This window comes from Hermetia illucens, chromosome 3 (genome assembly GCF_905115235.1).
Source record: "Hermetia illucens chromosome 3, iHerIll2.2.curated.20191125, whole genome shotgun sequence".
NCBI lineage: Eukaryota > Metazoa > Arthropoda > Insecta > Diptera > Stratiomyidae > Hermetia > Hermetia illucens.
In genome coordinates, this window is record NC_051851.1 from 128,095,426 (window position 1) to 128,121,551 (window position 26,126).

Consider the following 26,126-nt stretch of genomic DNA (forward strand, 5'->3'; position numbering starts at 1 on the left):
ATTTGACTTGCACCAAGGTGGCTGTTGTAGCCCAAAACATAGTAAATTTTACGGCAGAAACGAAAGACAACGGAAACACAACGGCTCGGTCCCTATGCGTGAACCTGAATATGTCGCTAAGCCGAATGGTCCAGTTGAGCGAAGAAAACTTATCAGAAAGCAGGTGAAACCTTCCCCAGATAGAAAAGGAGAGAAGTCTGATATAAAAAGGAGTAGGGAGCAAATGTACTGACATAGCAATAATACCCATGAAAGTCTGGGGATATATTGTCAGCAGTTACAGTAGAGAGGTAGGAGGTTCCATGAATCGAAAGTCCGAAGACTGGAACCGAAAATGATTACTTCCAAAAAGATGATACTTTGAAATGAGCTAAAGGGCTTGATGGACAGAGTGAGCTATATCAAAAGACAACAGACATTAAATAAATCCAGCCCGAGGACAGTAGACCGCTCTCGTAGTCGAATAAAAGCAAAGCAGTTAGACCCTCGACGTTTGCATTGAAAACCAAAGAGGGCATGAAAAAGACCTAAGAAAAAACGCATGACGGTATTATCAGCTCGCCATTGGAAGAAGCGTCGAGACCGGTCAAAATAAGCGAAGTAAAAATTGGTTCGATTATGTGGCGAGAGGCAGCATATTTCTTTAAAGAGGTGTTTCGAATTCGGTAACTTACAAGCATGCGTCGGTGCGGAGAACCTCGTTAAGAATTTAACAAGTGAGCCCGTGTGTATATTATGCAAAGAGTAAGAAGATTTGAAAACTGGTAAATTTCAAGAAGCGGGAAATTCGAGCTAAAAGAGGGAGCTGAACTTTATAGGTAAATGAGGTTGCTACGAACAACCGTTGTGAAGCGGGTCAATCGCTGCTCTCGCAAACTATCTGAAGGTCAAACTTTGGTGGGGCTGCAATTTGTCAACAGTATCGTTATTCGGGTGAAAGTTACATTAAAAAACGTTATTAACAAAAAGCATGTAGTTCCCGGGAGCCGTTTCTGCAACGTTAAACATTTACGACAACGGCATATATATATAACTGTCATGCTCCTTCCAGTGAAACTCCACAGATACAGGGATTGATTTCAGTTAAGAAACAAAAGCAATGTACAAGAAAAGAATAAAAAGTTTGGTATTGAATGCAAGAGATCCTAGCTCTAAAATAATTATTCGCTAGCTTGTTTAGGAGCAGCGAGATGCTGAAAACGTCACTTCAAGAAAGAGCGTTAGGAGTCGTTTATAGATATGTCGTACATCAGTGGCCCTCAACGGGTGTTGGCTGATACCCGCTGTGGCCGTGACTAGGAGTTACAGTTCTGGTGACTACGGAGAACGGTGTGCGAAATCATTGTCTCAATGCGTAACTGAGGCTTACCATGCTACCATTCTGAGGCGGCGTTTACTTCTCAGCAGAAAACCAACAAAAGCAACTATTTTCAGGCAGTAGACTTGGTCGAAGTAAGACGCCGATTAACCAGGGGTTGGAGCATGGTCTTCGAAGTACCCCTTAGTCGCCACTCCGAGAAGTAAGCTTCAGGAGATTGTGTCCGGAATGAACTGGAATTTATTGAATAGTGGCTACAATGGTGTTATTATCAGGGTACGTGAACAGAAAATACCTCGAATAACCGGGTCACATCCCTTGGTCAAAGCAGTAATAATTCTTTCTCGGCTGCAAGAGAAGAATGAATATCAGGCTCTTGATAAACTGAACGTCTTCTCGATATTTTCACTTATATACTTGTTAAAATCCAGTACAGCCCCAATTGGTTCACTAATCCTTGGATATATGTATGCGGGAAAGAGTGGTTTTCAAGGTTGTCAAGGCTCTGAAATCGGACTCCAATATTGGCACGTAGTCTACAATTTATTATTCTTATGTACTTGAGGATGATGATAGATACTGTGGTTCCATTAAATTGTGAAAACAAAGTATTAATTGCAAACAACTCGTTTTGCTGCAACTGTGGGAATGTAAATGCAATAAAGTCTATAAATAGAGACAAATTTGTGATTTAGTGCAATTAGTAAAACCCGATTAAGTTTGAGCGTTTTCTTGAGGTAAAGTTGGAAAAGATTTATTCTTACAAATTTCTCATAAATTTAAATTTTCACACTGTATTATAGACTCATCTAGTTTGATTTTAATTTTTCTTTAAATAAGAAGTGGATTATAACTCAGTTTCTCTTTTTTATTGAAAATGCTTATTTAATTACTTTTTTGACCTCATCTTTCCTTTCGAGTCTACAATATTACCATTGAGACCCATTCAGTACCCTTCCGTGGTAGAATATTTCATCCTTTTGAGGTACGCCCAGACAAAATCATCAGTAAATTATTTAGTATTTTCTGCACTAAAGCGATGCACCCGGCTGCACAGGCTCCGTTCCTGGATTAAATATCTGTAATGACTTGATATTTGGAGGATGACCAAAAGACCGTCCTAGTAAGCCGACGTAGGGCTAGAGGGCAAAACTATGCGATGAATGTCAAAAACCAAATTGACCGCAGTGGTCCGCCCGCAAATACTGAAGCTCCACCATCCGTTGAGAAGCACTTGAATTGCCCTGTGCTAGCCAGAATCGGGAGCATGGGGGTCCTTTTCAACCCTTCCGCGTCATTTTACAAAAATTTCACCTGACCTCTATGCGCGTTTCTTTTCTGTTCGCTTTGCTTTCCATGTTTTTTTCGCAAGGTTCGCGCAATATTCTGAGTTTATTTTCCAGGTTCCGACGCGGTCTCACCTATTAGTTAAAAGACAAGAGTAATTTCAGTAAATTGGCACGTGAGGGGAAAGGTATTAGATTGGAAAGGGGGGACTATAATGAGGTACTATGTTCGGCTGTCCTCAAAACTTTGAATTCGATTAGCTTTTTGAATCCTAGCAAGGAAGAGAAGTGAAAAATTAAATGTGCCTCTATCGGGTTGAAAAAGCGGAGGGTTGGAAACAGAGAAATATAGCGACGGATTATATCTGGCTGTCCCCAATATGAAAAGAGGTCTTTTCTACTTTGTCAGGAAAGGATGATGGTTGTTGAAGCTGCGCCTGGCTGTTCCGAAAACTTCAGTCTTCGGCCAACTTTCCAACTTCAAACAACAGGAACTTGATTAGCCCAGGTTTCGTCGCCTCGTCTGTTCATTCTTTATTTATAGAGAAGAAGAAACGAATTAACATGCATCATTTGATTCGATTAAGGGGATCGCAGCTAGGTGCTCGATCCGCCGTCGCCAGTGGTGTATCTTTATTTCGTTGTTGGATTTCAGACAAAGAATAGTGAATTCCACTTTTGTGCTTTGCTTATTTATTTTATTTTATGTGAAACAAAACCTTATTAAAATCGGTTTGCTGTCTGTCTGTCCGTCTGTATGTCTATCTGCCTGCCTGTCCGTCTCGTAGACGATTGTAGCAATTCACAGCAAATTTGGTGGAAAGGTGGGAATTGTAAACGCATACAGTGAGTTCTACATCGAATTTAAGGGGAGGGGTCCCCGTACATGCAAAGGGGGGTTTTTCTCGAATCTCAAATATTATGGAAGTTTGGGGTGTAGTTGCGGGGAGAGGAGAACTATTTAAAACCTCAAGTTGCACTTAGCTTGATTTTTCGCAATTTTTTCTTTTATTAATTTTTCATTGAAGGTAGGTTCATTTTTTAATGGCTTTACTTTCGGAACTTAAGGTCATTCTACTTCGTTTTGAGTTAATGGCTCCTTTTCTTTTCTTTTTTCGATTTTCTTTTGAACCTAGGTTTAAGTTCCTTTACTAATTACAGTGGCACATAAGACTTTATAATTATTGCTCCATTATTTATTCAGTAGGGCCTCCGCGGTGTCGTAGAATTTTCGTAGCGACTTTATGTCTTTTCGACCAGTATAAAATTTGAAAATTAATTGATTCTTTTAGTAAGCGGTCTACGAAAACTGCAGAGCATGTTGATCTCTAGCTTTCTTTCCTCGAGCAAGTCCGGAAAACCCAGCCAGCCCCCCTGTAGTATCAATGGCCTTACAGTGGGCATACCATTTCGTTGGCCTTTGCCCTACGACGAAAAATGAAAAAAAAACACATTTCCTCATAAGCAGCAATTTTCCATTTCTTACTATTTCGTATCCCCCCCAGCAGCAACATTAACGTACTTTCAAATATTAGTTTGGAAATTAGTATTTTGATTATCTTTTAGCAATTTTGATCACAAAATCCTTTCAAATTTCCCGAAACCCGGAAACCTAAATATTTCTGATTAAAATTAAAAAATCGAAAAACTGGAAGCTGGACGCTTCAGCTTTGTGTATTTATTTTGTAAAGACATTTAAGTGTGAATTTGTCCCATTAGTACCTAGCACGTAATATAATATATGTACTCGTATATATTATGTGAGAATATCCACCTTCGCGTGATATTGACATTTAAGGTAATGAATTTACAAGGAAGCGACAGCTTTGACCTATTATAACTTTGTTAGTAACAGTTTTATTTCCACCAAACTTGATAAAATCATGCTCTATATTATAGCGAAACGAATCGCTGGAATATTTTTCAAACTTAATTGAGCTAAGTGAGCAGAAGGGATTCGAGTTTTTTATCCCATTGAAATTGTATCATTCTAGGAATGAACGTAGCAGCTCTGGGGGATTGACTGTGATATCCGCTTTGCAAATTCTGGATGGATTCATACTTCATGTTAACAGGGCGGACTAGGTAAATTAAACATCTCGCTGCTTGCATCCAAGTCCCTGTAAATCGTTGGCCCATATGGTGTTGTAGGTGAAATAACTGTTGTACTATTTTGTGGCCTGTTCTCCATTAATTTATCATCAGTTCATTGACGAACCCGGTGAATATGTTACGTGAACTGGGAATCCGGTAATACAACCTGTATTCACACAATGTCTAATGGCATCCTCCATTTTTCTGGCCTGAGGATGACGAGGCACTGTGGAAATCCTAAAGGCAGTGCCTTCTAAAGATCTCAGGGGGGGGGGGGGGGGAAATTCCACTCAGGATGTGGTCTGTCGTGAATTTTTCCTCCCAATGCCAGCATTCGGATCTCTAGTTTTACGGCTCCATGCGCGCGATCCACTCGGTATGTTTTGGGCTGGGTGCACGAGATATTCTTCTTTTATTTTTCAGGTTCGGGTATGGGCTAACGCATCGGTTAAAAGATATGCATTTTTTGTAAAATGACCGTGAAAGACGGAAGTGTCCGAAAAGACCCCCCTCCCTACATTTGCGGGCCTGGTTAGCATAGAGGCGTGCAAGCGCGTGTTGATGGGACACTTCAGGGGAGATTCAGTATTTGCGGGCAGATCTTCACGGTCAATTTTGCTATCTTTTCAACTTCCTGAGATAGCTCTGCCCTAAGTCCACTAGGTCGACTAGGGTGTTTTTTACCATCCCGCAACCCATAAAGCCATTACAAACGGGTTGTGTAAAAGTAATGAAAAATAAATTACCACCTGATATAGTGGTATACAATGGGTTTATGTAGAAAATATTTGAATTGCTTTGCATTGTATCAGTTCCCAACTCTCTTACATCCTACACTGATTCACCTGAAGAAATCTAGAGTAATAGTATGGCAATGTTTGCTAGCCGGAGATTCACGAAGAGGAGGACGAGGTAGAAGGACGTAATAAAAGTGCAGATATGACTCTGCGATTTAGTTGATAGGATGTTGCACCGAGAGGACAATTAAACGAGAAGTAAACGCCACAATAGCGTCAATTGAAAAGAGGTCTCAGGAATTAGAACGCGATCGAAGGTATATGTCTGATGTAAGGCAAAGTCCTGCCCGCGGACTAATAATTCACCATGGTCACCTTTTATGTATGTGAATATACATATATGCAGAAAATACTGTGGTTCCGATTAAATTCACAACTTTTCATCTGGCTGCTTTATCCATAATAGTTATTTAAGAAAGAATCTTTGAAAATAGACACTTCAATGTTATTGTTTATTGTATCATACATCATAGAGTTCATAAATTTGTGAGGTGTGCCTAATAGGACAATCTTTTAGAAGTTCCAACAAAGGTCTCGGGAAAACTTAGGTATCAACAGTTTTCGTTCAATTTCTTTTCACTGACGAAAAATAATTTACCTCATTATAATCACCTAACTAAGATCAATGCGAACGGTTTTTGTTGCACCACTAGAAGCAATTGAAGTGACCAAAGAGTACTCTAATATTACATTTTGTAGGGTCGATGTAAATACGCCTACAGCTCAGTGGTGACATATTAAACATAACTTCCTGCTAAGATATTTACTGGAATTTCTCACTTCAGAACAAGACTGCTCAGTGCTGTTAAAGTTATAGTTGCTTTGAACCACGCAACTATCTACAGACACCATCAAGTTTCAATAGAAACTTTTCGCTGTGCATTTCTAACCAACTAGCTGATTCGTAATCTCACTGCTGTTTCCATATTCCAACGACTAAATCAAGCAAAAGATAGCGCTGACCACTTCAAATAACATAAAAGAAATAAAGAGCGTAAGCGAACGTTGCCAGTAAATCATTAAATGCACGAACTGCAGCGTAAACTGGTTATTGTAATCCTATTAATTTTCCAATTTGTCACATGGTACTCCTCAATTAGACACTACTTATTTATAATTTCCCATTCAGATTTTCCTGGTACGTAGTACGATCATGGGAATATGTATATCTGCCACAGTTTTTAACGTATTTGTTTGGCTCCCCATGAGAGGCCATTTAATCACATTATTTTCACCTCTGCCTGGAAGAAAGTTTTAATAAAACCTTCGCTAACGGTAATTAAACCATCAACCCACCAGTTTGCTGAAGTACAACATAATTCAGATGCTAAATTAAAATAAACATCTCATTCGCGTGTTGTATCACAAGTGCATCCAACCATGCGAAGATACTTCAAACTTTCATTCAATAGAACTAGTAATAGCTAAATATTTACATATTCGAAGACGATAAAAACCTAAATATTGATCAAATATGTCCGAGATAAACTACTAAGTGAGAAGTATGGCAAATAGCCAACTTTCCGGCCTGTGAAGAGGAAAACTGAAAAATTAAAATGCCGACATCTCAATCGGATGGCGGCATGCCGGCCTGTCTGCATGCAAATCAAACAAAATAGATGATTAACGCATCTAATCAAAGTTCCAAAGCAAGAGTTGTAATGAAGTTCAAGTGAATGATTGAGCCTGACTGCGAGTGCTGTGGCACACACGAATGTTCATTTCAGAGGTGAATGCATTTCATTTCAATTTACTACATCCAGCTCTTGGAAAATGGTACATTCTCCCAATGTTTACCATGAGATAAGGGCAGACAATGGAGGAAAATGATGGATTTCAGACTGTATCTTCGGCATCTTAATCCGTATGTAGATTTTCTTATCTGCTCCAAATGTTTTCATTGTGTACTTTGTTTACTGTTTTCCATCATAATTGACGGTTACCACGTTTTGAGTTTATATTCTTCTTAGAAATAGAATAATCTATTCGTAAATTGAGACTCTTTGGTCGAATTATGTCATAGATGAAGTTTTTGGCTCACACTGCATGCAAGTAGTAGAGAGTGCCATAATCGAAGAAGAGTATCCTAAGTAATGCTAAAATCATAACCAAATTATATTATTTAATAATATAATGGGATTATCTTCCAAATAATCTAAATAACGTTATTTATGGAAGATATTTAACAAAATTTGGAGGAATTCCCTAAAATCATCTTTCTTGTTGCCAGTCCAAGTAAGATCATACATGAATGTCAATAGAATAAATAAATTCAAATGATGCAACCTCATCGAAGATTTTTTTCTAACCGCTTCAAAGCAAGTTACCTTCCAATAATTATGAATCTCATGGATTAATCATTAATCAATTAGATTAGATTAGATATAAAAGTGAAACTATTTGTTGGCTTACTTTCAGGTTTGACTTCCGAAAAACTGACACAATGTGACTTCCAAATAGCTGAGAATACCTACCAAACAGTCAAAAGAAACTGTATATATGTACACAGTGGAGTTCCATTGAAATACCGGAAGAAAGTGACATACTTGGGAGTCACGATCGTGGAACGCATGTCCTTACGTCCACACCTGCGCGTGCTCAAGCCACGCTTGACTAAATTGGTGTGTATGTTGAGGCGTGTGATGAGGTGTGAGTGGGGTCTAAGCAGGAGAGCTTCTAGATCCATTTATGTGGGACTCTTCCTTGCTTGTTGTACGTACGGGTCCCCTATATTGTGTGATTTTGCGATGACGGTGCAGGGCAGGGAACTGCTCTACGCTTGCCAGCGAGTGACGTTGTTATCATGTCTTCCTGAATGTCGTACGGTCTCGACCGACGCCATGCAGATTTTGTTGGGTGTTCCTCCTCTTGATCTGGAAGTAGTCCGGCGTGCCACGCCTACAGGATCAGGGGGGCGTACCTTTGCTGCAAACAGACTTAGTGAGTGTTGATCAGGTGGAGGGACTAGGACCGCTTGCGGTCAAAAGGATGTTAGACGAGAGTGTTATATCTAAGTGGCAACTTGGATTGAATGAATGTGGGAAAGGTCGGGTCACGTATGAGTAAGTTAGAAACGTGTCTGTCAGAGGAAGTTCCATCGTGGACTTCGGGCTTGAGATGGGCTTCCTCTTGACGGGGCATGGTATGAATGGTATGAATGAGTTTCTCTTCAAGCGAGGCTTGCCTCCAGTCAAGGTTGTGTTCTATGTGGGCAGACTCAGAGGACTGGCTCCATGTCGTCTGTGTCTGTCCAGCGTACTGTGACATCCGCAATCTAGATGACAAGGGTTAGCCAGTCCCTTACTAGCAGTAAGACACTGAAATGCGCTAATGAATTCGCGCGTGCTGCCTTTCGACGAAGGAGGGAGCTCCTCGACGCTGCTTCGCCTGCAGTATAATGGGCGAATGGCCATAGTGATCATTGTGGACAACAACCAGTCTTGCGCGTTTGGTGTTAGTGTTGTAGTTCCCGCGGCCAAACATGGAGGCGGACTATCATGGTACATCCTTTTTTTCTCTCGTGATATAGTTTGCCCAATGTCTAAGGTTGTGGTTTTAATGGCTACATCCAAATACTGTTATTTACTATCGGAATCTATGCTACCTTATTTCGCGACAACTTGAATAAAATAACTAAAACTGCTTCAGGTCTACAACCAGCTGACCGGTTAACTAAAAGCCGGTGGAGGTAACGTAATCAGAGACTAAAGAAATACCTACGTAATCCACTGAAGATGGGCACGTTTATCGATAAAGAGGAGAATTTTTCAATTTTTGTACTACTATTACTAAAATAGTATTTGATTACCCGGGGTGAGCACGGGGGGAGATATTAAAACCTCTAGCCACTTTCGGTCACGCTATTTCAAGGCAAAGGTGAGGCAGCGTCCAGGTTTCTGTACTTCACGAAACTATCAGTCGGTTTTGAAAACTTGAGGCTACTACAAAAGTGGAAGAAAGTTTTTCTCAATTGGCCCGGTCCGTTATGAATTCATACGCGCCAAGAAGTCCTTCAATTCCCAAATGAAAAATAAACAGGATAGCTAATTATAGAGGGAAAGGCTTGCTTTATGGTCATTCACAACCACATCTTTAATAGTGGCAACGGTATACTTGGATTCTAAGAACGATAAGATATTATCCGTTTGAAGTTTACTGCGCTTAATTTAATTTATTCGGTTTTGAGTCAAAAATGCCATCGCCAGGCCAAAACGAATTCGTTTGCACCAATACAATAGTATCTCAAATCACTTGAAAGACCAACCTTTTGGGGATTGTCGTCCACACGTACTCGAGGAGGGCTGTAGAGGGTTCATCTGAAGTGGCTGTTACTACGAAGCCTCACCGGAGGTTATCTGGTAGCAAGAGAACCGAGATGGTCTTTTGAGAGCCTATGCCCCACAAGAATTCGTGGAGGATATGCTCCCGGCCCGGTTAATTGCAGTTGGCTCCCTTGTGAGAATTTCATTGTGGTTGTGGTAGCGCCCATATTGCGAGCATAGCTCCTCGTGGCCTGAAGCGTGGAGCTGCGCTGTACAACTCGGGTGTTGCATTTCTTAGTTGCGATAGAGGTGTTAGATAGGTCTCGCAGCCACTAGTATAGATGCTAAGCCTTCACCCGAAATAGACTAGTACCGCTATACCAGTCATGATGGGGTTATGGTCTTCAAATCAATCCGTGTATGACGGGTATTCACATTAAATTTGCAGGACCTCACTTAAGGGACGTAAAAATAGTTTTGATAGCTTAATGTGATTGAGTTTCTTCTGAGTTTGTGACATCGAACTGTCGTCAATTTTTTTCAATGGCACTAATACTGCGTGGATACCGCTTTAACAATCTAAACGAAATTGCAATTGAGTATCCCCATTCTTTCCTTCTTGAAACAAGGTAAATCGATTTGGGAATGCTGTATCCAACAGCAACAAAAGATAGTTTCCACTTATTGATTTGAAAAAGACAAAAATATTGTGTTGAACAACATAACTAATGATTTTTCTCTGTAAAATGTGAAGCCCACAGCGAAACTAAAGGCTTACCTTAAGTATCCATCGGACATTTTAAAAAGGGGTTTTCCTGCGCAGTAGAAATAACAAAAACTGATGCTCTGAAAAATGGATGAACCTACCTTTTATAAACAAATATGATGTGTGATCAGCTTCGAACTATTCAATTGAATACTAGATCCACATATTACTCCAATTGGCAAAAAAGAGAAGCGATGGACCCCCGTTTAGGATACCCAACAGTTTCAACTGGTGATGACTATGATACCAAAGTTAATAATCTCGTGCGTCCTAATCGCTGTCTAGTCATTCCGGGAATGGCATCGGAATGTACCATTTCTGCGCATGCATTTAGTTTGATCCGAGATTGGTTACCGAATATGGAAAACAACATAATTCAGTTTAGGTTTTGTGAAATACTACTTAAAATGTCAAATGACAATAAAAACTTTTTGGCAGTCATTATTGCTGGAGAAGTTGTGGAAAGAAACCCCCAGTCATCACAATGAAGGACCTCTTTGAAACCGAAAAAAATCTCTCTCAGTGAAATCCGCTCTCAAGGTATTGCTCAGGGTATTTTTTTTACTGAAAGGGCATTCTCTACAACGAATTTCTTTCTGAAGTTGAGACAGTTGGTCGCTTCCAGTACATTGAAAACATGCATTGGCTTCAAGCGGTAAGAAAGAAGATGTTAAAAAGGTGGGCCCTGGGGGGTGGAGAAGGTGTAGCAGCATTACCACTGCGCATTCTTCGTTTTTCATTCCAGAATTTCATGCGAAGAATATGATGGTAATCTTCTCCAGCCCTCTACTCACTAAATCTTGCCCTGGCATACTCCCTCAAGTTCCAAAAAATGAAAAGGACTGCGAAAGAAGAAAGATTTTTCGAAGTTGGGGTCATTCAAACAATCGTTGAAAGAGCTCCTATGGTAAAGAAAATGTACATCCCCCTTTTGCATAAATGCCGAAGTATCTTTAAATTTCACGTAAACTTATGTCAGTCAGTGTATGCATGGGATTTCATAGTTATGGTATGTCCACCAAATTTCGTTCGTTAAGCTGTTTTGAAAAAAAGTGCGCGTGACAGAGAGATAGATAGGGAACGATTTTAATAAGGTTTTATTTTACACAAAACCTTAGCAAAGTAGATGCAAAGTTTCTGCTATTCATTATTTTTAGATTTTTGTTCAAGTTATGGGTTTTGGAGGTTGCTTTGAACAGATTTGGGAAATATTGCTTTTTGCATGTTAAAGGCCACTTGCAGATATGGAAATATTTGGTCGTTAAAATTTTGAAGCGCGTTGTTGAAGAAAAGGCATTTTCATTTCATCTCCCCTATCTAAGACACAGTTTACGGCACGTCAAATATTATGTTGAGGTAAAACTCTCAAGAAGAAAGTGAGCAGAGGAGGTTTGAAAATGAACACCAACAAAACCAAGGATTCGTTCTGACTGCTCACCGCAAACTTCTTATTTGTATTAATGGGGAGAACGTCGAACTCGTCGATCAACTGGTGTATTTAGGAAGTGTTCCTTTATAGTCGTGAATAAACTTTATGCTACTTAATGCTTTAACTGCGTTAAATCCACTTTGGCTCTTTTGTCCAAAAATCTGGAGATGCAACTAGCTCAACACTAACACCAAGCTGAGGCTGTATCCCTGCACCTGCATCAGATCACTCTGGCCTGAGACAATTGAAATAAAGAATTTCGTTGGTATGCAGGTCAGAAACCCTTGGATGTAATGATAAGTGAAAAGGTGGAAATGGTAGTGGATAGATTCCAGGTAAGTAGCAACAAGCCCATCGCAGGTTACGGGACGGAATGGAACCTACTATCTCGGGATAGTCGGAAAGTGTGTCGTTCTAGAACTATGTGCTGTGGGACAGTGTGGAAGACGTGTAAGGTTATCAAAAAATCGTGTATGGGAGAGAAGCGTATTGCCACAAACCCAGAGTAAAGAGCGGACGCATTATGCACCACGAGCGAATTATGGGAACTATGCACCTTAACCAGAGTGTTTACGTCATCGCAAAATCTAGAAGAGAGAAATCCACTTTAAAAATGGTACCAAAAGTGCCTCAACCTCGTTTACCTTCAAATCTTTTGATACAAATGTTACGTCCTCGGAAAGGCGTTAGGTGACCCAAGGACCATTAAAAAAACCTGCCAAGGATAATCATAAAGGTTGAAGATGTCCAGAGTTTTAATCTCTAAACAGGAGAAAAGTCGATCAGCACCGGAAAACGGCTAATTTACACCCTGCCGAAAATACTGCAGCGTCTATACAAATCATCTCCGATAATGACGATGTCGAGGAGTTGCTCGAAGGAGAGGAGAAGCTGGAAGGCTTGCCTTCGGAGGACAGGACAAAAATGCGTCCATGAAAACTGTTCAATTTAGTGCCCGTGGAAAATGCAAATAAAGTGGAAAAGCAGTGTAGACTGACAAAGTGGACTGAGAACAATTCATCACGTCAAAAACACGAGTTTCAAAGGGGGTGATTGCCTTTCAAACCAGTAAATGCCATGATTGGAAAGACGCAATCGACAACCAGGTGCAGCGTTTGATCGACAATGACATCGGACATCGGAGAGTGTTCAGGAGCCAAATTGGGCTTCCGTGAAAATTCTTCACCAGTTGCCGCAGTTCAGTCAGCTCCTTGTCAATGATCATAGTCTTTCTAGCTGAATTTAATATAGACATCATCGGAGAAATGCTCGCCGAAGTTATATAAATACGTCTCCCGTTCACTCTTTTGCGAATTATAGCACCCATACATTGTTTTTTTGTATTGTCAATATGTTTTTCCTATTCAATTCAAAAAGACCGTGTTTCAGTTTTCTTCTCAAGTATGCAAGTGCAGATGATAAGCAGCGAAACAGTACAATAATGACTAGCCAGGATCCCTAACCCGGCAAGAATATCGAGAGGCTGACACTCAAGTTATTGACGAGGGAAAATGTCCGATGCTCGTTTTGATCCAAGAGGTACCCAATGGAGGTGGGGCCTTCACAGAAGAAACACAATATAGGCTATGTGCGTTAACCGGGCCGCCAATGGCACTCTCAACTTGACGAAGTTCTCCCAGATAGCGACTTTCCGTGACCAGTATAGAGGTTTCCAGGTGCGGCAGGGAGAAAAGGTCAACATTCATGACTCATATCAATTTAAGTTACTTCGAGGGAAAAGCATATTGAAGTACTTTGAGAAACCTAACTACGGTCATGACATCAAGGTTTTTTGCAATCGGAACGGCTCTATCATATAGATAAACAAGGTGACCGTCCCATTTTTTAACAGAAACAAATTTGAGAAAGGATCTTTTGAAGAATATTCCACCAAATACCATATGTTGTTGCTGATATTTCCTTTTGTAAAAGCTTCAATGGACGAAACGTTCTCCATCTGACTATATTACTGGCTTTTCACCGGCAAAAGAAAAAAAAACCGCAGTTTGGGCTCCAACTTTTCTTGAGCCGGGCCCGCTTTGCCATATGAGAAGTGGGTTACATTCTCGGTGTCGTGTAGAGCTTGGATATGAACGCGAAATATTAAAAACCTAAAACCTAAAAAAGCTAGTTCTAGAAATAAAATCTGACTGAAGGCACCGTCCTTTTCAATTACTTATTGCTGAGATATATATATACTAACGTACGCTGTTAGCGCCTGATTTCTTATGAACCATACTATTGTGTAACGTGAAATAGAAGTCTCACAGGTTACACTACAGAAAAATCACGAAGAAACTTGGTGCTCGACTTAAGGGAGGATATTGGAGAAATGAGCAAGTTTTAGTAATTAGCGTCATATATTTGAGAAGTCACCTACGCCTACTGTGACGCGGTCAGGTGTTGCTACGTCCGGGCACTCACACACTCGACTAAATTTTCTGTTAGCCAACCTAGTTACCTCGACATAAGAACACTTTTCTATATAGAACCTGCGCCATATTTACTCGAAGTAGTGCCACATCATAAAAATTGAATTCGATTGGCTTAAACCGTCATGAGATGCCTGCATTTTCTGCCAGATAAGTATCTGATGGTCATTTTTGTTGCAGCAATTTTCAGGTGAATGCATTTGAGCTGCTTTTCACTAAATTATGGTCGTAACCAACAATACGATTACCCGAGGACCACCACAACTGTGTTTCAACTGCATACCTCAAACACCAGAAATATCTGTAATTATAGAGGTTTAAGATAGTTGTGAGACTACGAACTGAGCTCGAGATAAACTTTCCAAATAACATTATCAGAGAATTTTAAGAAGACAAGCATAAATTCTCAAATTTAATGATTCTTCAATTCTTTTCGGCTTTTAATTTAACACATTATCATCAACAGCAAACAACATTATTGTAATCTTTCCGGTTTGAATCGATAAACAAATTGATCGCGACTAATAACGGACATTCCAAGACAACAATCAAACAAGTGTATTTCGAAATTTAAATGATCCTAAAGATTGAAATTAAAATTTTATTATACCAACAAATGGCATGCTTGGACTATTTGTCAAGATCAGTTGCATTTACACTAAATAAAATCAGAGATAATCTCCTATCTGAAATCATGTTTAAATCATCTTATATGGAAATTATGGATGGATATAATCAGCGTTCGCGTAACACATGTAATGTTGAGGTTCATCTTTAAAGCGAATGATGGAAATTGAAGAAGAACAACAATTATCAACAAGAAACTCAGATACCTGTTTAAAGCAATGCGGTATCAATTGATAGTGATGGAAATACGATCAATAAAATCCGATTTCCACCTCTTGGATAAATGGTAATTCACCAACTGATAGAGGCATTCCTGGAAATGGATTACAACTCTAGGCGTAGGAAAGGGTTGTCAACGCAAACTAAGATGTTTTTTCACAAAGTTCCGAGTATGTATCTTTTTAGTGATATATTCTCTATTGAGTTCTGTATCTGAGAGCCAAACACTTCTTTATCTTATGCAGCATTCAAAGTTTCCGACATTTTGAAAATGTTTTCTTGAAAATCCATAAACAAAAATTTATTGAACCACCAACTCCTATCGGCATAGGCATCCACTTCATTCTAGATTTTATCTACTAGTGGTTAGGCAAATATTGATCATGGAAATATCTTAAACATTTTACTTTACTGATAACATCGTCGTTTATCTCAAGCCGAATAGTGGTCACAGAGGAGTGATCAAATGTTACTAAATACCCATTAAATTGTTGACGTGAAGTGGACAGTATTGGCTGTTGTGTAAATACCATACACAATTGGTGAAATCAAGAAAAAATTGGACGTGCATCTTTACAACATTTATAAGAGTTTGTAATAAGGAAGGTGCTAATTGGTATATGCAAACAAAGTGTGTAGTTATTCCTTCTTAATGAAAAAAAGTCTTTAATATCAGCGGGTCCAGGAAAACGTGTTGGACTTTTGGCGCCTGTAAAGTTCAAGCAGGATAGTGCACTTAATATATGTCTTCTTCATAGATATTCAATATCCATTGGACCATATGGTCCAATTCTTACCAGAGCTAAGGAAACTTATATTCATTTTACGTCCACTTTTAATTGTTCTGTTCAGTTAGGCCCAGTATGTCTTTGCAGGGAAAGTTGACTCTATTGTGGCGTAGTCAATAGTAGGATTGTTTTTAAATCTGGCCTATCGCTGCATTGCTGAATTATGTTTTCTGTTCTTTTAAGGAATGTTAGATGATTAAGAAGGTGCAGAATAATTTGGAATGGAATCAAATTTCGTGGTTCATAAAATCGAAGTTTATTTTGCCCACTTTTCGGAAAAAGTCTTAATTTTCTACGATCTGAAGATATAAAAAACTAATTGACCCTTAAGTTCGCCGGCTCTGCTTCTCTTGAAAGAAATCTTTTGGTTCCGCAAGTATTAGAATTTCAAAGGTGCACCAGTTTGATGCAGAAGATTGTGTGTGATAGCGCCAGACACCGATCACAAAAGTGAACTCATGGAAAACCTTTGGACACAAGCGCATTTGAAGCTCTCGATGGAGCTTTCGTGTCATAGAGTTTTTTAAGGGTTTGTGTCAACAAAAGCTTACTAAAATCGGTTCAGTGTCTATCCGTTTGCCCGTCTGTCATGCGAGATTTACTTCAAAACGGCTGGAGCTATCGTCGCGAAATTTGGTGGGAATATGTGGTCTGTGGACCACTACACGTGCAACGAATTCCCTCATTTTGTCTTGGCTTTAAGGAGGGGGAGCTCCCCATACATACGAAAGGCGAAGCAATATAATTTGGGGTCTCAAACGAAAGAGTTAAACTAGTACTTTTAGAAAATGATTTTATTTCTGATGTTAGGGGAAATGCAGGGGAGTGACGATTCAAAATGTGTGCCCCAAAAATTGAAACAGGTCTTATTTTCAGAACCAACCCAAAAGAAACAATCTGAAAAAAATCACAGGGATGCTTCTACACAAAATTTAGTCCCCAAAATACATCCTAGCACGATATTTGCTAAAATAAAGTTGATCATAGCATATTACTGCATTTTAGAAATTTACCTGACCCTTAAGTCATTGTAGAAGAAAATTAGTATAAGTGATAATATAAGGCACGATTCTGGAAAGTTATAATGCAATCGAAATATTACTAACAAAGCCATTAGTAGATGGCGGACTCAGTTCTATTAGTTGAAACGAGTCTAGGTGCAAACCTGGCGCTTTCGAATAATAATTCACCTCCTTGACGGGTTTTGAAATTCGATTTCGGTCACGCTGTTCCTCAAGGTGGAGGCGCGAGGCAGCGTCTGATGAGATCGTCTCTACCCTGCGATCGAAATCGACCGGCCACAAAAATTGTTTGCAGGTGGTGTTCCATGCAGATAGATATATAGGTATCTATGCTAGAACCAGTGGTATTCAACTTGGGAATAGAAATATTCAGATGCATGCTATCAATTTAGATAGGTATGTGGATATATACAATGTTTGTTCAGAATGAGCATAATATTTATATCTTCAATATACATTTTTTTAAAATTATGAAAATATGTCAAGGAATATCTTGAATTCGTAGCTCTCTGCAAAACACAAAACCTTGTCACGATGGGAGTCCAGCGTTGCATTACACCAACACGGTCACCAAGGCTGTTAACCAACCCAACTCCCTTAGCAGGTTTTCCAGTCGTGAACACAGATAGCGCAAGATGATATGTGGGACCGAACGGTACGTGCTGAAGCTAACCCGAATGCTGGCAGTTCGGTGAGATGAAGGCCGGGGGTCTATTTTCTTAAATATTATCTCTCTGCTAGGACACAGAGATTTTACTCACGTGCCCAAGACTCAATACTCAAAAAAACGAAATCCACCCGAGGTAAGCTACTCTAATAGAGACGTAAAGTCTGGAGGCGGGTTAATACCACCGAAAATTTCATTCCCAAAGAAACTAAACTGCCTGACTGCCTAATAAGGGAGTAAACGAAAATTCAAAAAAATTAACGCGGGAGGGGTTGACGGGGAGGGATTAGCTCTAAGCCGATTCTGGCATCTATACGATGAGTGGCCCACGTCCTTCTTTCTTCTTCATGGGGAGCCTGATGGTCCTGTGGCGACCCACCCCAACCCCTGCCGCTTCAATCATAATGGGGGGAACTTTAAATTCTAGGGAAGACTGACGCTTACCTGGGGAGGGCTAGAGCAAAACAAATTCAATTCAACTTGGCACTTGGAATGCCTTTTGAGTCCTTGGACGGCAAGCCCGGTGCCTAAAAAGCAATTACACCGTGAAGAAAAGTACCACCGAGTGGGGCTCTGAGTTTCAGGAAAAAATTGATCGCACTTACACCTCTTGAGTCCTAGGACGGGATGCGCGGCACAAAAAAGGCAATTTCCTGGACGAGAAAAGTTCTACTGAGTGTGGCTCTGAGTTTTTAGAAAGAAGTGACAATTTTATGCGGCAAAATGACATAGTGTTGCCACACCGATAAGTTTCCTCTATCTTGGTCGACGTGTGACGACTCAAATTTAAATTTTCATATTCCGAATGCGGGCAAGAAAATTGTAGCATGTAGTAACCTTTACTTGGATTCTGGTTTAATCCCTTTATTTCGCTGCTTTTTGGAAGACAAATTCATATCCGCATGTTACGTTGACCTCGATATTCTCCACAATAGTTGGAAGCTACTCGTCATTGTCCGGGACTTTCGAAAAGCTTTGAATCACTTGAAAAGTCTTTCCTAATGCGGTATACGGTAGCGATACCGTTGCTATCTGCGTTAGCTTCCACTTCCCTGACCAAAGCAATAGTAGAATTTTTTATAATGGCGTACACTACCCTGGGCTTCACGTACTTTGCCACAGCGGCAGAGGTCCCTCATTTTTGTTTGCAGTCATCATTAATCAATTCTTTACGTTCACTAATCAGACGATTCTGCAGTCAGCCAGGTTTTGTGACATCTTTTTGCGATGTGCCTAAAACTTCTCCCACGCTAGAGATATATAACTTTTCGATGCTGGTTCAATGCTCTAAATATTCTCAAGCGGGCTATTTAAATTGTCTCTTGTTTAGACAAGAAAAAGGTTGCCTGCTGCTAAATAGCAGCCAAACAGCGGAAACGACCCGTGTTGAATATTATCGGCTGACTGTAATCCACCCTTGCCAAGAGATGCAGTCGTGATCACATCATATTTCTGAACGAGTTGATCAGAGCTCGTATAGTTTGCGCAGCAAGATAATTTTCCTAATAAACGACCGTCGAATCACGCAATGTTGCAAAGTCTATAGGTTTTACAATGTTCCTTAATAAAATAGGATTCTCATCTGCAACTACTATGCTTTGCAGAATACGAAGACACACTGTCAAAACAGGAAAGGCCTAGCCTAAATCTTAAGAATTATTGCTTATTGGGGGAGCGGGGATTCTGATGCACTTGATATCGTTATCGAGAAGGTGCGCATATCCTAGAAAACAATCATAAACTCGTTTCAATAGATAAAGGTCGTATGTTTGTCGTATGGTCAGTCGTTACCGGACGCATTACTGACATTTCGTCAAAAGAAAGATTCAAAATTTGCCCACACATTTCTAACCAGGTTAATCGCCATTGATGACAAGTGGGAAATACTTTCTGTATATGCTTGAAGCTAAGCATAATATGTTACCTTTTAATTTTTCAAAAAATAGGTCCTCATTTCAATATTTGTGTGCGGTTGAAAGTACAAGACAACCCACCCACCCATTAATTGTAGTACAGCAGAATGCTCAAATTACCGTCCAATCCGGTTGCGTACCCTGGTTTATGCAGATAATGTTTTCCTAGCGTCTAATAGCAAAGATGATTTCGAGCAGCTTGTCCAAAAATGGAATGATCGCCTCATGTAACACGATCGATTGAATCTTAATAATAAAATAGAATTTTTGTCGACCGATTCCCATGGGGCAGGCAGAACTGAGAATTAAGAACTGAGCGATTTAAATATCTCGGATCAATGCTATCAGCCAATGGAGAATTGCGCAATAAAATTGCCTCACGCATTAGCGCAGCCTAGATGAAGTGGCGCTCTAGAACTCGACTCGACGTATCAATGAGCGTCTTAAATCGAAAATTTGCCGCAATGTCACCCGCCCTATCACCTGGTTGGTTCTGTGTTTTGGCCGACTACAAAAGGCAATGAATGGCGTCTCGCGATAATGGAGAAAAAGATGTTGCGTTAGACTAGTGGCGGAATACTCCATGATCACATTCAAAATAAGGATATCCGAGATCGAGATGGGGTTATATCGATCGTGGAAAAATGCGAGAGAAGTATATTCAATGGTATGGTCACGTAATTCCCGCTAAGGAGAGTTCACTTGCCAAGATTGGTCCGAACATCGAAGTCGATGGTAAGCGACCAAAAGGTCGCTTGAAACAATGGTGACTTGATACGCTGGATAGGGATTTGAAAGCCTTATGGCTACATCCAGATGGTGAATTTGGTGATTATGTTTTGTCAAGAGCCAGTGTTTTTGATTAGAACAAATTGTTCAAACAAGATAGGGAACGTGTTGAGGACGATGAACGTCTTCGTCATTCTTCCACGTCTACCGAGGAAAACTACGCCAACCAGATCAAGGATTTAAGGGCTCGCCAAACATAAAGCAAACTGTCCGCGCGATCTGTCCGTGCTGCAGTCCGTGGCGGAATAGTGACGTCAAACAGCACGCGGACTGTTTACAGCAGACTAGTTTCATGCAAAAACTAATTGACTGGACACCGCTGCAAATTCCGTTTCCAAGATGATATCTGATTAAGCATTCGGTAACCATTTTGCTGTCCATCGCGAACTCTATAATTTTTCATAACGTGTCCACAGTCCACCGCAGACAAGGCTGGCCCCCGCGGTAAACAGCTTGCAGTTTGACTAGGATGATGCAATATTTCATAATACAGAGTGTGTATCCGCTTACTGTTTGGCGAGCCATTTAGTACTCGTCATCATCGCTTGTCAATTAGAGACCTTGTTGACATCACCAGCGTATCATTTTGCTCAATTTAATCGATTTTGCGTGAAGCAATTCGTCAGAAGAGGCGGGAATTATGGGCTGACAACTCTTGGTTTCTTCACCACAGTACCTTCGCACACAGCATTGGTTCTCCGTAATTTTTTTAATAAAAAATTCAACGCTCATCCTACCGAGCTGATTGATTGAGCAAAAGAGGTACTGGTATCGGCATCGAAAGGGACCATCATCTGATTGTCACCTTCACTTGCGTATCGCTAGTGCGCCTCCTCTCGGGGAACAGAGCATCGACTCTCCAAATTCATTACGACTAGTCTGTCTCCGTGATTCGGCTGTCATGAGTAGGATCTTAGGTTAATCAGATTTAACTTCTTTGAAGGAATAAGGTGAAGTTTCGATCACCCTATATATTGTAATGTCTTCGAATCAACATCGATTTTGCTTTGACGGAATGAGGAAAATGAACTTATATAAAGCGAAGTTGATATAGATAAAAATGAAAGGAGGGTGGAAAGTGGACCTTTGTACATTAAGTGGCTCCCTGAATAGGGTGAAAACAAACAACGTCGAGTTGAACACTTTGCAGAAATGAAGGATACCAAACTATCAACAACTCAAGTTATTTATTTGAATCGGAAAGCTAAAAACTTCGTAAAATGAACGTCAAATGAGTTCATTGGCTGCCTTAAAGCCAACTTTAGGAAATCTTCGTCTGCTCTTTCTCTGTACAGCAAGGAATTTTGCTGATTTGCTTCTGGTGGGAATACATGTCATTTTAGCCAAATTGGATGTTTTCATAGCACGTGATGTATAGGTATAGTTACGAAAGATGATTTTCGAAAACCGTTTGCATACATGAAAATCGAAATCATTCATTTTTTAACTAGATCAGACATCCGGAGACGAACAGGGATAACTGCGAATGGGGGAGTTATCTGTCAGGTTTTACACATATCTAAATTACCCAACTGTATATGCTACTTGACATGCTGCAATGCTGACCACATTGCCTCCTAGTGTACCGTTACGGTCTTGAATGAAGTGCTCTAACACACTTCAAGGCCCTGATCCAACATGGATTGTTGCGCCAACGATTATTATTATTATTATTAAAAAATTGTAGGGAACGTCTCATATGGTTTCCTTGTCGCATAAATGCGCTCTTATTCGAAAAGTGTTCTTTGCTCTGTACTGTCGCAAATGAAAATTGAACAGTTGCATGTTTCTCTGATTGCTAAAGCAGCGAATTTACCGCAGCTTGCCATAACCCAGAAGATCACATGCAGGAGATTCGTCTCCTGGCGCATTACTTCAAATTGTATAATAATAATAAGATTCGTTGGCGCAACAACCCATATTGCATCCGAGCCTCCAAGTGTGTTAGAGCACTTCATTCAAGACGGTAAAGGTGTACATTAGAGTATTCTGTAGGAGGCAATGTGGTCAGCGTTGCGCTTGCCCGAGATTATTACCCTGATTTAACTCGGGTACTCTTTCGAAGCTGAGTTGACCGGTATCCCACTTCCAGTCACGATAGCAAATGCCTCTACCACCAGTGAGATTCGACTACGACAGGCCAGCGCTCTCTCTTAAGCTATCTGGAAATTGTATGGTGGAAGAAAGGCATTGCGCATGTGCGACGTTCTTCAATCACTTGCATGTCAAAATTATAGGGTACTTATTATGGTATTAGTATCGATAATGTGATGCATGGAATGGAAAAACATACACAAGAACACCGTCTAGGCGTCATTGACACGCGCGCCACTTAGCTGCCTCGCACTTAGCTGGATTTGCTCCTCTTGTATGTAGTTTTCTTGCCCTAACCCCTAAAATTGTTTAGCTCCTACTACGAGCTCAATGAAAGATTTTGAGGCCAGCATTTTTTCATCAATAGCTTGATGAATCACTTCCTGTTCGGCTCTTCCAAGTGAATTAATTCATTTATAGGGCTATAGAAAAAAATATGATCACTTGCCACATCCCGCCTGAATTAACTCGTTTTTGAAGCTACAGGACAAAGTATGATCACTTGTCACTTTGATTTGAAGAACAAATCCTTTCAATTCGTGGCAGCGTCCTGCGCTACTGCGCAGTGTCATATTCAGTTTTATTTTGTGACAGTGCTTGAATTTTGTCCCGTTTTTCACCACTTCCGAATTTATATCCTCCGCTTCTTCTGTATGACGTTTCCCCTGGTTTTTCAGATCCAATTGTTATGGTTTTTACAAATATTATTTCAACAGCTGGTACGTGTTTACCTCGGGGTGCAACGGTACAGTACTGTATGGAGAAGAAGAGTCTTCATCAACTTTGGTTACAATCTCAACTTCAAATGCACTTAAGTTTCCTCCCCACTTGTTTTCTAAGACAGACTAGAGCTGACTGGACGAGAGACCACTTTTTGCGTAGTTGTCTCTATTATAATCAGGTAACTCGGATTTGCTTTCCAAGAAAAGTGTTCTGTTACCTTTTATCTTAACGGTTATCCAATAAGGAATATGCAACTAAGAAAATTCTGCACAAATGTTACCTAATACACCACGTGATACTCCTGACACTCTCGCCTACTGGTAGATAAATACTTGTATATGGAAAGCATTCCGTGAATGTGCTTTAATTGGAGGAAACTATGTGATGTTTTAATAAAAGTGGAGGATGCCTTCACGGACAACATTGAATTACCCTTAATGGCGAATGTAACAATACTAATTGCTGCTATAGAAACAATATTTTCGAATTCCAGTCAATCACTGACCATGACCAAGTACAGAAGATTTTCCTCACTAAAGAATTTCCAGCGGTACCCAGCAGTATCAGGGATATTTTTATGGTTCAAGAACAATATTGCATTGTTACAAGAAACTAACTAGTCAGCCCCGCAATGTACGTACGAGTATTTATGAAGATTCAGTGTTGAGACCACACAATAATCTGTGATAAGACATTGCAAAGCTGCACTTACTTGGCTTCGGATGGCGAATTCCAGTACCTAACCAGTAAGAATGCAGGAACGTTCCAAAAATGGTAATTTTGAAATCATTATCAACCAAGTTGGACACTGCAGAAGTAATAAAACTAGAACTCCTATTAAGGGGGAAAATATATAGCCTGTATATAGCATGTAGGTACGTAGGTGCTTGTAGAATGCTTTACCATTTTTGCTCGCCTTCTGCCGTTGACTCCGTCCTGATTTGCTGTTCTCATCTCCCCCGCCGCCTCGTCCTTTGCGGTTCCCTCGACCTTTCTTCTGTGATCGATTGCCGTTTTTTGACTTCTTTGATCCGCCTTTCTTGTTAGGTTTATTACTGTTGCCCTTATCAGTTCGCACTTGTTCATCACTTTGAAATTCACTCGAGACACGCTGATCTATGGATCGGAAACCATTTGAATGGCCATCATTTTGCCGCAAATAATTATTCACTGGTTCGTCGCTTATCGTCAGCGAAGATAAGGATGTTGTACTAGCATAATTTATAGATACTATACAGAAGGTTATGATTATTATAATCACTGATACTTTCACCTTTGATGAACACATATTGATCGATATAGCAATTAGCACTAGCCTCAATTAAATTTTGATCAAGAACCAAACGGAGGGATCACTGATTACTTTTCACTGGTTGTGAACTGCATTACTGCCTGCACCTTAATAATATTGTAGAACTTGCATTTTTGCTGGATTTACTTTGCTTTGATTAACTCCATTGTTTGCGGAGATAGTTATGCTTAGCTTTATGCTCACGGACTTTTTGAGATTGTCTGTTTAGACAATTTACACAATTGCAGCCAAAACCGATTACTTAAGATTATTAATACTGATATGTTTTAAGGAAAGAGGTTACAGTAGATTTTCAGGCGATTCCTTGGTCCCGACAATGAACAAAACCACCACTAATCACTTACAAACTACTAACACCTTTCTCCACATAAATTATGCATTCATCACCTCACTATTGTGCACTAATATCACACTTCGCCTAGCAGACCAACTAACCAGAATTACATGCCAGTGAGTAATCCTTTCCGCAATCAACACGACCAGCACACGCACTACCATCTGCGTAACGTGAGATACCGCAAATAAGATCGGAGGATTTGAAAAGAAATTACATTTAGTACTCGAATCCAAGAAACGCGTACACGCGACCGATATACGCGACTAATGATATCTTCCCGAATATCTTGGCGTGCATCAGCTTTGGTGTTCTATGCTGGCTTATTATTTAAAGCCATACATGTGGTAGAGAAGACTGAAAGGAAGCTGCCTCGGTGGCCGAAATGTCGCTAAAATGCGTATACATAGCACATACACGCGAGGCATAAATTCGCCGTTCATATTCTATTTTCGTATATCCTTTTCTTACGACGGCACAAAGTACAGAGGGTGACGACATCGCAAGCCAATTTCACTTGAAGATCGTCTGTCTCGCGCGTTTATTTACATGATCTGCACTCGAAATTTTAATATAAACTAAAATTCGCCACTCAAATCAGCGGTCGCGATAAATTCACTGAATAGTGACATTGCCCCCGCTTCCAACCACTGCAAGCTAAACTCCTGCCCAGAAGACTGCACAAAGCCTAACTATCATAACAATTTCAAAATCAAAATGATTCTGCTTCCAAATCTATGCACTTATCTGTGGATATAGAGTTTGGATAGAAAAGTAACACAAAATTCACTTTCGTGCTAGTACCGGTTAGCCAAAATGCGATCGCGACAAAATATTTAAGGAAAAATGAAAGCAGAGGACAGTCCCGGCGTCTTGGGAACGTTAAAGCGATATCAAAGCCGACTTGAGACTGACTCAAGACAATCTATCTAGCACTTTGTTTACCCATGATCGATCTTTTCTTTGAGAACACAACGTCTTCGATGCACCAGCGGATTGTAGCACCACCATCACCGATCATGCATACATCAAGCAGCTTAGTATAGTGTTTCCCCAAGTTGTAAAACTTATGCTCAGCGACGGCCACTCGAGGAAAAGCGAAATCCACAAGATAGATGCTGAGATGTTAAAGAAAATGCACTTGAGATTTGAGCCAACACGACCAACACGGCACTATTGATCTTGCCAGCCGCTCGAGCGGTCCTCTGTGCGTGTAGCTTACCTGTCCGTGATCGTTGGGAAGATCTGTGATCA

At 40.2% G+C, this 26,126-nt stretch overlaps 1 protein-coding gene across 2 annotated transcripts in view; it reads right to left on the reverse strand.

Moving 5' to 3' along the window:
* The window catches only part of LOC119653202 (laminin subunit alpha-1), a 375,238-nt gene extending 349,553 nt beyond the window's left edge, over nt 1-25,685 (reverse strand). Inside the window, exon 1 of one of the 2 annotated variants that reach the window (XM_038057770.1) lies at nt 24,130-25,681. In XM_038057770.1, the coding sequence (XP_037913698.1) occupies nt 24,130-24,514 (385 nt within the window). In that variant the 5' untranslated portion in view covers nt 24,515-25,681. Of the gene's footprint in view, nt 1-24,129 lie in introns of both variants that reach the window. The other variant, XM_038057772.1, reaches the window with a different exon arrangement.
* Nucleotides 25,686-26,126: the final 441 nt, after the last annotated feature.